Raw genomic sequence first — 13929 nt, forward strand, 5'->3', positions numbered from 1 at the left:
TCAAAGCAAACAGGATAAATATCTGTTCAAGAACAGAACAGGTTGTAAGGGTAGATACATGAAGTAATTTACCAACTATACTTCTGGTGGGGAGCCTTACACAACAGCAATGAATATTGGAACTTCAGTTGTGCTCTGTGCAATAATTTCCAACTGTTGATTTTAGTAGTCGCAAAGTCAAGCGCAATAGGGCCCAAACTGCTTTAAAGTAGGTAAGTCACCCGGTCCAGATGGAATGCATCCTAGGTTGCTGAGGGAAGTATGGGTGGAAATTGTGGTGGTACTGGCTATAATCTTCCAAACATCCGTAGATACGGAGGTGGTGCCAGAGGACTGGAGAATTGCAAATGTTATACCCTTGTTTAAAAAAGGGTGTAAGGATAAACTCAGCAACTATAGGCCAGTCAGTTTAACCTCGGTGGTGGGGAAACTATTAGAAACGATAATCTGGGACAGAATTAACAGTCACATGGATGAGTGTGGATTGATTATGGAAAGCTAGCACGGATTTGTTAAAGACAAATCATGTTTAACTAACTTGATAGAGTTTTTTGATGAGGAACAGAGAGGCTGATGAGGGCAATGCAGTTGATGTGGTGTATATGGACTTTAAAAGACATTTGATAAAGTGCCGCATAATGGGCTAGTCATTGAGATTGAAGCCCATGGAATAAAGGGGGCAGTAGCACATGGATACAAAATTGGCTAAGTAACAGGAAGCAGAAAGTAGTGGTGAACAGTTGTTTTTTGGACTGGAGGGAGGTGTACAGTGGTGTTCCCCAGGGGTCGGTACTGGGACTACTGCTTTTCTTGATATACATTAATGACTTGGACTTGGGTGTACAGGGCACAATTTCCAAATTTTCAGATGACACAAAACCTGGAAGAATAGTAAACAGTGAGGAGGATAGTGATAGACTTCAAGAGGATATAGACAGGCTGGTGGAATGGGCGGACATGTGGCAGATGAAATTTAATGCAGAAAAATGCGAAGTGATACATTTCGGTAGGAAGAATGAGGAGAGGCAATATAAACTAGAGGGCACAACTCTAAAAGGGGTACAGGAACAGAGAGATCTGAGGGTATATGTGCACAAATCGTTGAAGGTGGCAGGGCAGGTTGAGAAAGCGGTTAAAAAAGCTTACGGGATCCTGGGCTTTATAAATAGAGGCATCGAGTACAAATGTATGGAAGTCACGATGAACCTTTATAAAACACTGGTTCTACCACAACTGGAGTATTGTGTCCAGTTCTGGGCACCGCATTTCAGGAAAGATGTGAAGGCCTTAGAGAGGGTGCAGAAGAGATTTACTGGAATGATTCCAGGGATGAGGGGCTTTAGTTACGTGGATGGACTGGAAAAGCTGGGATTGTTCTCCTTGGAACAGAGAAGATTGAGAGGAGATTTCATAGAGGTATTTAAAATCATGAAGGATCAAGACAGAATAGATAGAGAGAAACTGTTCCCATTGGCGTAAGGGTCAAGAACCAGAGGACATAGATTTAAGGTGATTGGCAAAAGAACCAAAGGTGACAGGAGGAAAAACTTTTTTACGCAGCAAATGGTTCTGATCTGGAATGCACTGCCCGAGGGGGTGGTGGAGGCAGATTCAATCGTAGCTTTCAAAAGGGAACTGGATAAGTACTTGAAAGGAAAAAGTTTGCAGGGCTATGGGGATAGGGCGGGGGAGTGCTCTTGGATGGATTGCTCTTGCATAGAGCTGGCACGGACTCGATGGACCGAATGACCGAATGCTGTAACCTTTCTATGATTTTATGATATGCACTCCAAGAAGTTAGGGAAGCATAAAGTCAGAATAATAACTGTATAGACTCCCGAGGATAAATACTCTGGTTTTGTACTATTGGAGATGGGACGGTTAGTTTGCAGGTCAGAATTGAAATGATAGTTATTTAGAAACGGAAAATAAAGCTGACCTGCGATCGGTATAAAATAGTTGAATGAAAGACATAAATTCTTAACTGACAGACATTCCAAACAAAGAAAGGAGTAAATGGGCTGAAATTACAAGCAATGTATTCAACGGGAGTTAATAATCTTGCCTTTTTATAATTGCACATGCAAGAAAGCACAATTTTACTCGGCATTTCCTTGAAACTCAGGTCCCTAAGGATGTGCTGAAAGTAAAGCACACTAAGCCGTAAGGGCATGAGTTAAATAACTGTTGAATCCAGTAAAATAACACACTGGTGCCAATTCAGCTGCAGAGATTGTGATTTCCTTGAGGAATGAAGGGAATAAATAGAAGACATGAATCATGATTTATAGATTAAGTCCTGCAGAGTACATGGCCAGCTACATCAAGTCCGCAAAAAATCTCCATGCCCATGTAGAGTAGTGCAGTAAAAATACCTTACATAGAATTACATAGAATGTGCAGCACAGAAACAGGCTGTTCGGCCCAACAGGTCCATGCCGGTGTTTATGCTGCACACAAGCCTCCTTCCTCCCTATTTCATCTAACTCTATCAGCATTTCATTCTATTCCTTTCTCCCTCATGTGTTTATCTAGCTTCCCCTTAAATGCATCTATGTAGTCACCATAACTACTCCTTGCGGTAGCGAGTTCCACATTCTAACCACTCTCTGGGTAAAGATGTTTCTCCTGAATTCCCTATTGGATTTATTGGTGACTACCTTATATATATGGCCCCTAGTTCTGGTCTCCCCCACAAGTGGAAACATCTTTTCCACATCTACCCTATCAAAGCCTTTCATAATCTTAAAGAACTCTATCAGGCCACCCTTCAGTCATCTCTTTTCTGAAGAAAAGAGTCCCAGCCTGCTCAATCTTTCCCGCTAGGTATAACCTCTCAGTTCTGGTATCATCTTAGTAAATCTTTTTTGCATCTTCTCCAGTGCCTCTATATCCTTTTTATAATAGTTCTATTCAAGTTTAACATAACTTCTCTGCTTTTCAATTCTATCCCTCTGGAAATGAACCCCAGTGCTTGGTTTGCTTTTTTTATGGCCTTATTAACCTACGTCGCTACTTTTAGTGATTTGTGTATCTGCACCCCCAGGTCCCTCTGCTCCTCTACCCTATTCAGACTCTCATTATCCAAGCAGTACGTGCCTCCCTTATTCTTCCTACAAAAATATAATACCTCACACTTACCTACAGTGAAATTCATTTGTTAATTATATGCCCATTTTGCAAGTTTATTAATGTCATCCTGTATTTGGTCACAGTCCTGCTTGGTATTAATTATAGCCCCCAATTTAGCATCATCTGCAAATTTTGAAATTGTACTTCCAATTCCCAGTCCAAATTGTTCACGTAAATAGTGAACAACAGTGGTCCTAGCACTGATCCTTGTGGAACACCACTTCCCACCTTTTGCCAGTCTGAGTAACTACCTTTAACCCCTACTCTGTTGTCTGTTTTGTAACCAGCTTGCTATCCATTCTGCTACTTGTCCTGACTCCACATGCTTTGACCTCAGTCATAGGTTTACAATGCCTTATCAAAGACCTTTTGAAAATCCAAATATATTCCATCTATTGCATTGCCCTTGTCTGATCTTTCTGTTACTTCTTCAAAGAATTCAATAAGGTTGGTCAAGCATGACCTTCCCTTTTTAAATCCGTGCTGACTGTTCTTTATTATATTTTCGGTTTCTAGATGTTTTTCTATTACATCTTTGAGTAAGGATTCCATTACTTTTCCTACCACTGACGTTAAGCTAATTGGTCTATAGTTCCCTGGACTGGTTCTATGTCCCTTTTAAGATATAGGAATCACATTAGCTGTCTGCCAGTCCTCTGGCACTATTCCCTTTTCTAATGAATTTTCATATATATGTAATAGTGCCTCTGCTATCTCTTCCCTAACTCCCTTTAATATGCGCGGATGCAATCCATCTGGACTTGGGGGCTTATCCTCAATAAGTCTGATTGGTTTATTATCTCCCCCCTTTTTATCTTAAATGTCTTTATATCTTTTTTGATCTCTTCTTCTAATGTCATACCCACCATCCTAGCCTCTCTGGTAAATACTGAGGCAAAGTGATTATTTAATATTTCTGCCATTTTGCTATCATTACCTGTGAGTTTATCGTGTGTATCCCTTAGTGGCTCTATCTCTATCCTGATTTTTCTTTTGTTATTTATGTGTCTGTAGAATACTTTACTATTTCTTTTTATATTTCTTGATAATTTAATTTAGTCGTTTCTCTTTACCTTCCTATTTTTTCTAAACTTTTTTCCTAACCTTTTCATAATCCCTGTTGTCATCCTCTCCTTTATTGTCTATATACTTAGTGTATGTCTTTTTCTTTAGTTTCAATTTTGCCCTCATTCTGTATTCATCCATGGTGTATCACTACTGGTTAGTTTGTTCTTGCTTTTTAGTGGAATATATTTCTCCTGGACTATATTGATCACCGTTTTAAATGTTTCCCACTGCTGTTCTAGTTCTTTGTTTGTCAGTAAATGTTCCCAGTTTATTTTCCCTAATTCCATTCTCATCCTCTGAAAATCAGCTTTGTTCCAACTTATTACTTTGTTTTTTGTCTTACTGATGTCCTTCTCAATCTTTATCTTAAACCTTATTATGTTGTGATCGCTTTTGCCCAGATGTTCTCCTATGCTTACTTCTCTTATCTGTTCTGGTTCATTGTTCATTACTAGATCCAGCAATGCTTCCTCTCTTGTTGGGCTTTTTACAAAGTGGGTAAGAAAGGAGTCCTGTACACATTGTAAAAACTCCATTCCCTGTACCCCTTTACCTACCTCTTCTCTCCAGTTTATTTGCCTTCATGCACTAGTCCACATTGCCACAAGGGGTAGGCACTGTGGCACATGTTAAACACACAGCACACCTTCACTATTATTTTCAATAAAGACACAACATATTATAGTCATTGCTGGTTTCCAATATCTGTGGTTTCCACCTAAACAGCACTAATGAGGAATGAGTGTGGAATAAAAGAAATCCAAAGATACAAAGGGAGACTTCAAAGAAAAGGAATATTCAATCAAAGCTTGTCAAACACATGGGGCCTGATTTTAGCAGGCCTGCGGGTTTCCGGCGGGTTGGGTTTCGGGAGCGTGGGCAACACGCTCGGTGAAATTAGTGGGTTGCCCGCGCGATCGTAGCAGGCAAACCACTAATGGGATCCAATTACCTGCTCCTCCAGGCTCCACGCTGCTGGTCTGCGCGTCGGGCGGGCTGCGCATGCGCAGTACGATCTGTCAGCTGGAGGCTCTCTAGTTAAAGGGGCAGTCCTCCACTGACAGATGCTGCAACCAATAGAACACATTACAGCATGGAGCAGCCCAGGGGGAAGGCTGCTCCCAGTTTAATGATGCCTCACCCCAGGTATCACCAGATGGGGTGAGGAGGAGGGGGAGGACAGAGATCTTCCACCCGGCGGGCGGGAGGAAGCGGCCTGCCTCTGCCACCAAGAAGGCCTGGCTCGAGGTGGCAGAGGAGGTCACCTGCACCACCAAAATATCGCCCACCTGCATACAGTGCAGGAGGCGCTCCAATGACCGCAGTAGGTCAGCCACTGTGAGAACACGTAGTCTTTCCCCTACACTCCGTCTGCCACAACACTGCCCCCACCCCACATCTCCTTCGGCACCGCCAACACCACTCTGTCACATCACCCCTCATACCTACTTAAAACCCATCCTCATCTTACCTGCACCTACTCACCTCGCCAGTACTCACCCCGCTACTAACACGCAACCCAATCCTCATATAATCTCATGGCTCTATCCCATACGCACCCTCTCATGCATCTCCCTCACGGCCAGCCTCACTCAACCTGCCACCACCTGTGCTGCAGCCACAGGGCATGCATCACATATGTGCAGTAGGAAGCGTAAGGCAAACGTGTCGTGAGCATGAAGGGGATGCACAAGGGTGTTTGAGGATTTGTCATGGGTGTTACCTATATTAAATTTCAGAACAACTCACATCACACATTATATTGGCACCAGCACTACCATGTCTCCGCGAATCCTGTCTGTTTTGTGCAATAATGCCCGCTCCTGGGTATCACTATGAGGACCCACCACTGATGCCACCCATTGTGTCACTGCAGAGTAGGTGCAGGTGTATTTGCAGGGCTCTTCCGCGCAGATGACTGAGAGACATCGGCGGTGTACCCGGCTGCACCCTGGAGGATGCGGAGGAGAAGTTGTGGAGGGCAGTGGTGACTTTGGCAGCGACAGGTAAGCAGATGGTGCTAGGGCCAGCCAGGAGCAGCTCGGCATGAAAGAGGCTGCAGATGTCCACGACTACATGTCGAGTGAATCTGCGCCTCCGTGTGCACTGCTGCTCGGAGAGGTCCGGGGAGCTGCGCCTCGGTCTGTGGACCCTGTGGCGAGGGTAGTGCCCTCTGCGACGCGTCTCTCTCTGCGGTAGCCCTCCCTCCTGCTGTACAGGTGGATGTGTCACAGCACTCTGTTGTGGAGCTCCACGTGTCAGAGGTGGACGGTGTGGATGGCGAGGCTGGTGATACTGTTCGCCCTCCGAGGGGGTCATGACTGCAGCTACGACGGCCCCCATCCGCAATATGTACATCTGAGGGGGTCCGCAAGGTAGGCACATGTCTCCGGACCCCGGGGTGAGTGTGCAGGTTGGTGACTTTGACCGTCAGGAGGGGGGTGGTGGAGGCCACACTTTGTCCCAAGTGACAGAGCGGCCTCCTGCAATGGCTGAGGGTCTCCCCCCCCCCACCTGTCAAATGGACCTTTGCAGCTGCCACAGGCTGACGGCTGCAACACGTCCAGTTCAACTAGGACTGTTTCCCCCAGTGTGTGAAACAGTCCCATATTTCTCCAAAATCACACACAGTCCCTTAATCAGGTCAGTTAATGACCTGAACAAGCGAAATAAATACTGTCAAGTTGCATCCCGCTGGCTTTAATTGCCTGCGGGATTCCCACCAGCGGGGGCTACGCACGCACCCCCACACATCATCGGGGAACCCGGAAGTGGGCGGGATCGTGGCACAATCCGGTCACGTGCCTGGAGATCGGGATTTTCGGGGCCCCCCCGCTGGAAACGCACAGGAAACCCGACGGTAAAATCGAGCCCATGGTGTTTGCTGCAGTCGCTGCTGAGCTTCTGCCAGTTCCTCATCATCATACTCCTCTTCCTGTGCCACGGCTGGTTGCTGTTTAGTTTCCACAAACATGCACATTGTGCAACGCATTCTTCCAATTCGTGCCAGGACATATTGTTGTGGTGCAGGTAACAGAACTAATGTTTCAGCATGCCAAATACCTGCTCAGTTTTGTTGCTGCCTCATGTGTGTCTTTGCATGCTCTTTGTCACAACTTGGAGTGGGTATCAATTATCTCTAAGGACCCAACTATCTAAATCATGTTTGACTAACTTGATTGAGTTCTTTGATGAAGTAACAGAAAGGGTTCATAAGGGTAGTGCAGTTGACGTTGTATATATGGACCTTCAAAAGGCCTTTGATAAAGTACCACATAAAAAAATTATTAGCAAAATTAAAGCCCATGAGACTAAAGGGACAGTGGCAGCATGGAGGCAAAATTGGCTAAGGGTCAGAAAACTGAAAGTAGTGGTGAACAGAGAGATATTAATAGATTAAGTGAATGGGAAAAACTGTGGCAAATGGATTTCAATGTAGGCAAGGTCATCCACTTTGGACCTAAAAAGGATAGATCAGAATACTTTCTAAATGGTGAAAAGCTCAAAACACTCGAGGTCCAAAGAGACTTAGGGGTACATGTACATAGATCATTAAAATGTCATGGACAGATAAAGAAAATAATCAAGAAGGCTAATGGAATGCTAGTCTTTATATCTAGAGGACGAGAATACAAGGGGGTAGAAGTTATGCTGCAGATATACAAAGCCCTGGTTAGACCACACCTGGAGTACTGTGTTCAGTTCTGGGCACCGCACCTTTGGAAGGATATATTGGCCTTGAAGGGAGTGCAGCGTAGATTTACTGGAATGATACCTGGATTCCAAGGGTTAACTTACAAGGAGAGATTACACAAACTAGGCTTGTATTCACTGGAATTTAGAAGATTAAGGGGTGATTTGATCGAAGTTTTCAAGATATTAAGGGGAACTGATAAGGTAGATAGAGAGAAACTATTTCCACTGGTTGGGGGTCGAGGACTAGGTGACATAGCCTAAAAATTAGAGCCTGGACTTTCAGGACTGAAGAAGTTAGGAAACACATCTACACACAAAGGGTGGTTAAAGTTTGTAACATAGAAACATAGAAAATAGGACCAAGAGTAGGCCATTCAGCCCTTCGGGCCTGCTCCGCCATTCAAAATGATCATGGCTGATCGTCTAACTCAGTACCCTGTTCCTGCTTTTTCCCCATATTCCTTGATTCCCTTTAGCATTAAGAAATGTATCTATCTCCTTCTTGAATACATCTAATGACTTGGCCTCCACTGCCTTCTGTGGTAGAGAATTCCACAGGTTCACCTCCATTGAGTGAAGAAATTTCTCCTCATCTCAGTTCTAAATGGCATACCCCGTATCCTGAGACTGTGACCCCTCGTTCTGGACTCCCCAGCCATTGGAAACATCCTCCCTGCATCTAGTCTGTCTAGTCCTGTTAGAATTTTATATGTTTCGATGAGATCACCTTTCATTCTTCTAAACTCTAGTGAATATAGGCCTAGTTGACCCAATCTCTCCTCATACGTCAGTCCTGCCATCCCAGGAATCAGTCTAGTAAACCTTCATTGCACTCCCTCCATGGCAAGGGCATCCTTCCTCAGATAAGGAGACCAAAACAGCACACAATACTCCAGATGTGGTCTCACCAAGGCCCTGTATAACTGCAGTAAGACATCCCTGTTCCTGTACTCAAATCCTCTTGCAATGAAGGCCAATATACCATTCTCTTCTGCAAACGGCAGTTGATGCTAGCTCAATTGTTAACCGTTTTGACATAGTAAATAAGGAGAAACTGTTTCCTGTGGCAGAAGGCCGGTAACCAGAGGACATAGATTTAAGGTGATCGGCAAGAGAGCCAGAGGTGACATGAGGAAACATTTTTTTATGCAGCAAATTATAATAATCCGGAATGCAATGCCTGAAATGGTGGTGGAAGCAGATTCAATAGTAACTTTCAAAAGTAAATTGGATAAATACTTGAAGGGAAAAAATTTACAGGGCTATGGGGAAAGAGCAGGGGAATGGGACTAAATAGATAGTTTTTTCAAAGAGCTGGTACAGACATGATGGGCCGAATGTCCTCTTCCTGTGCTGTACCTACTATGATACTATGAATCTGGAATAAGTGGCAAAACCTTTGATTTCCTTAAGATATGGTCATCATGGAACTCTCTGGAAACCACGCAATCACACACAATTATTTGGCAGTGACGTAAGAACATAAGAAATAGGAGCAGCAGCAGGCCATACGGCCCTCGAGCCTTCTCTGCCATGGCTGATCTTCTGCCTCTACTCCACTTTCCCGCCCTATTCCCATATCCCTTGATTCCCTTAGTGTCCAAATATCAATCGATCTGAGTCTTGAATATACTCAACGACTGAGCATCCACAGCCCTCTGGGATAGAGAATTCCAAAGATTCACAACCCTCTGAGTAAAGGAATTTTTCCTCATCTCGGTCCTAAATGGCCAACTCCTTATCTTGAGGCTATGACCCCTGGTTCTAGATTCTCCAGCCAGGGGAAACATCCTCTCAGCATGTACCCCGTCAAGCCCTCTAAGAATTTTATACGTTTCAATGAGATCGCCTCTCATTCTTCTAAACTCCAGAGAATATTCTACTCAATCTCTCCTCATAGGACAGCCCTCTCATCCCAGGAATCAATCTAATGAACCTTTGTTGCATCCCATTTAAGGCAGGTATATCCTTCCTTAGGTAAGGAGACCAAAACGATACACAGTACTCCAGGTGTGGACTCACCAGAACCCTATTTAATTGCCGCAAGACCTCCTTACTCTTATACTCCACCCCCCCCCCCCCCCCACCCACCCTCCATAGAGGCTAACATACCATTTGCCTTCCTAATTGCTTGCTGTACCTGCATGTTAACATTCTGTGATTCATGTACAAAGACACCCAAATCCCTTTGACTACCAACATATCTTAATGTCTCACCTTTTAAAATAAATTCTGCTTTTCTATTCTAACTATCAAAGTGGATAATTTCACATTTCCCCACATTACACTCCATCTGCCACTATTGCACAGGAGCTTGAAGGACCACATTAGGTGCAATTGATTGCCCTCCTGCACACTGGGAATGCCTCATCATTCAAAAAAAAATCCTGTCAGTATCTTTTGCTGCTGGATACTAGTGCAGTATTTTAATGTTTTGAATAGCAGGTTGGAACAGGGCGACTGCGACCAGGGTAACACGGCAATGAACCACAAACTGGTCATGGCCAAGATTCCTGCTGTTGCCTGGAAGGAGCCTGCTGCAAAAACAAAAAGTTGAGTCAATTTACCACTATCAGCAATGCGATGCTTTGGTTGCTCATTGGTGGCCGTTTTGGGTCCAGATGATGGCACAATTCATCAATGGCTTTGTTGGTGAGACACAGCATTCTCACACGTTCTTCCCAGTGAGGTCAAGGTTGCTCTGTCACCAATGGTAGACATGCTACGCAGGGAAGCAGGGAAAATGTGGGTCTACGAATTTGCCAGGGGATTAAGCGGCCACTATTGTGCATTTGCACTGCTCAACCAATTAGGTCAACGCACTTCAAATTGGAGTCCTGCAGGCCTATAGAGACATTCACCTGAAGACAATTATAAATGGGGGAAAGCAATACATGGAGATCACTTTTCACAAGATGGGAATGAGATGTTAATTGTATCCATATGATTTATATCAATTAGTGCCAATTATATTCAGGTGGTGCGTATAAATTGGGGACTCTTGTATCTATTTATAGGAGAGCTTAGCAATGGTGTACTGTAGGTAATGTGCAGCTCTGTGAATAAAGGCTTGGAAGCAACTGAAGACCAGGCTCTAGTATTCTATCCTTCTCCACCTGGCTATCCAGTTTATGACATGAGAATGATGGTAATGTAAAACCACTTTATAAACTCATGACCATAGATGGGTTTCATAACACTGATTAAACACTATACAGTAAGCTTCAAGCACAGTAACTTAAAAAAACTGTGTCTCCTTAACATACAGAACCATGTGATGTAGAATGGAACAAATTCTCACAGTGTTGTCCATCAGTGAGAACAGACATTTTGCTGCTGTTTTACAATATCGAGGGATTTCATATGATCTGCTGTGAATCACAATCTTTTCATTTTTCCAGTTGTACCACAAGAAGTGAACAGGAGAGACATTGTGTTCCTTATCGACGGATCAGTTAATGTTGGGAATGTTAATTTTATTCATGTTCGTGAATTCATCACACGTTTAATTGAGAACTTGGACATTGGACGCGACAAAGTGCAAGTAGCTGTGGCACAGTACAGCAATGATGTAAAAACGGAAAGCTATCTAAACAGCTATTCAACAAAAGCTGAACTCGTGTCTCACGTGAGAGGGCTCAAAGTGAAAGGTGGCAGAATGGTTAACACTGGGGCAGCACTGGACTATGTCCTCAGAAACCACTTTACCAAATCTGCAGGAAGTAGGAAAGAAGAAGGCGTTCCTCAGGTATTGGTCCTAGTCACTGGTGGAAGGTCCAGAGATGATATCAAATCATCGGCAGATGCATTGAAGCGAGCTGCTGTAACGACCTACGCTGTAGGAGCCAGGAATGCAGGTCCAGCACAGCTAAAAGAGATAGCAAGTGATCCCAGTTTGGTCTTCAGTGTAAAGGAGTTCCGCTCCCTGCCAGCAATACAGAATCAGGTGATGACACCTTTGTCAACACCGGTGACGACACCTTTGTCAACGATGATTGTTCCAACAGTTACTATCGCTGAAGGTACATAGATTATTTCCTGTCATGTTCAATTATTATTGCACCAGTAGTTGTGTAAATAGACTTATTTATCACACTCATGTGGGAGTTACCAGTGGAAATAAAAGCTTAACTTACACTAGTGTAACACCATAATGACCAAATCATATCAGAGGATATCTTGATTTGATTTTTTGGGGCACTTAAATGTGGCCAGCAGCAGGAAAGAAAGATGATAAAAAGAACATGCTAGAGTCAGCCGTACAATAAGAAAAGTAGTCCCCTTATGTTGTGGCAGCTCTTTTGGGTGTTTCTATCGATGTTCCTGGGCTTTCCTGGCAATTCTATTCTAAGCAGCCCTAATGGCTGACATAGGTCCCATTGGAATAAAAACAGAAAATGCTGGAAAAGCTCAGCAAGTGAGGCAGCATCTGTGGAGAAAGAAACAGAGTTAATGTTTCAGGTCGATGACCTTTCATCAGAACTGGAAGTAGTTAGAGATTTAACAGTTTTTAAGCAAATACAGAGCCAGGAAAAAGGAGGGGCAAGGTTGGGGGGGGGGGGTGGTGGTGGAGAAGATACCTGATAAAAATGAGAAGAGAGACAGAAAGCAATGAAGGTGTACAAGGTAAAAGAGACAAACAGAAATCCCGTTGGAAAGAAGAGCAAAACTCCTCCAAGGTGGGTTTTCCTGGAAGAGAAGTGGCCGTGAATTAAACACTGGGTCTGAGAACGGGCGTAGATTCCGTTGTGGGCCTAAGGTTGAAGAAGCAAACAGCAAATCGACCCTGAAAGTTGGTGACATCACCCAAAAACACTTCGGGTTCCACATGTAGCTGACGACACCTAGCTCTACCTCACTGCCACCTCTCTCGACCTCTCTGCAGCCTTTGATTTGTACGACATTCAGTACTGCACGAGCAGAAATTTCTTGCAACTAAATATTGGGAAGACCGAAGCCATTGTCTTCGGACCCTGCCACAAACTCCATTCCCTAGCCACCGACTCCATCCCTCTCCCTGGCCATTGTCTGAGGCTGAACCAGACTGTTCACAACCTTGGCGTCCTATTTGACCCCGAGATGAGCTTCCAACCCCACATCTGTTCCATCACCAAGACCGCCTGCTTCCACCTCCATAACATCGCCCGTCTCCGCCCCTGCCTCAGCACATCTGCTGCTGAAACCCTCATCCATGCCTTTGTTACCTCTAGACTTGACTATTCCAATGCTCTCCTGGCCAGCCTCCTATTTTCCACCCTCCATAAACTTGAGCTCATCCCAAACTCTGCTGCCCGTATCCTAACTCATATCAAGTCCCATTCACCCATCACCCCTGTGCTCGCTGACCTACATTGGCTCCCGGTTCGGCAATGCATTGTTTTTAATCTCTCCATGGCGTTGCACCTCCCTATCTCTGTAACCTCCTCCAGCCCTACAACCTTCTGAGATCTCTGCGTTCCTTCAATTGTGGCCTCTTGCACATCCCCAATTTTAATCGCTCCACCACTGGCAGCTGTGCCTTCAGTTGCTTAGGCCCTAAGTTCTGGAATTCCCTGCCTAAACCTCTCCACCTCTTTCTCCTCCTTTAAGACGCTCCTTAAAACCTACCTCTTTGACCAAGCTTTTGGTCACCTGTCCTAATATCTCATGTGGTTTGGTGCCAAATTTTGTTTGATAATCGCTCCTGTGAAGTTCCTTAGGACGTTTTGCTACGTTAAAGGTGCTATATAAATGCGAATTGTTGTTGGTATTGTTGTTGTTAAAAGGGGCCAGAGATCTAGGGAATAAAAAAAACTTTCCCCACTTTCTCCTCTTCAGCCGAGGGACTCTCTGTCGCTCCATCTCTGAGCAGGAGGGTGTGCTCCGAGATTCTGATATGTCCGTGGGGTGGTTGCCCCAGTAGTGCTGCGCTTCCACCAGCACAACGGCACCTTGGAATCTGAGCCCTTTAATCTGTAATATTTTTCTTCTGTTGGACATTATTGTTTCATAATTTGTAATTTGAGAGGCAGATTAATGTTAGACCGTTCAGAA

General features: G+C 44.4%; 1 protein-coding gene across 1 annotated transcript in view; it reads left to right on the forward strand.

The window, feature by feature from the left end:
- LOC137324045 (uncharacterized) overlaps nt 1–13929 on the forward strand; it is a 238230-nt gene that overhangs the window by 139423 nt on the left and 84878 nt on the right. Inside the window, exon 22 of the mRNA XM_067988215.1 lies at nt 11298–11918. Within this exon, the coding sequence (XP_067844316.1) occupies nt 11298–11918 (621 nt within the window). The remainder of the gene's footprint in view (nt 1–11297; nt 11919–13929) is intronic.

The sequence above is a fragment of the Heptranchias perlo genome, chromosome 7, assembly GCF_035084215.1.
Source record: "Heptranchias perlo isolate sHepPer1 chromosome 7, sHepPer1.hap1, whole genome shotgun sequence".
NCBI classification, from domain to species: domain Eukaryota; kingdom Metazoa; phylum Chordata; class Chondrichthyes; order Hexanchiformes; family Hexanchidae; genus Heptranchias; species Heptranchias perlo.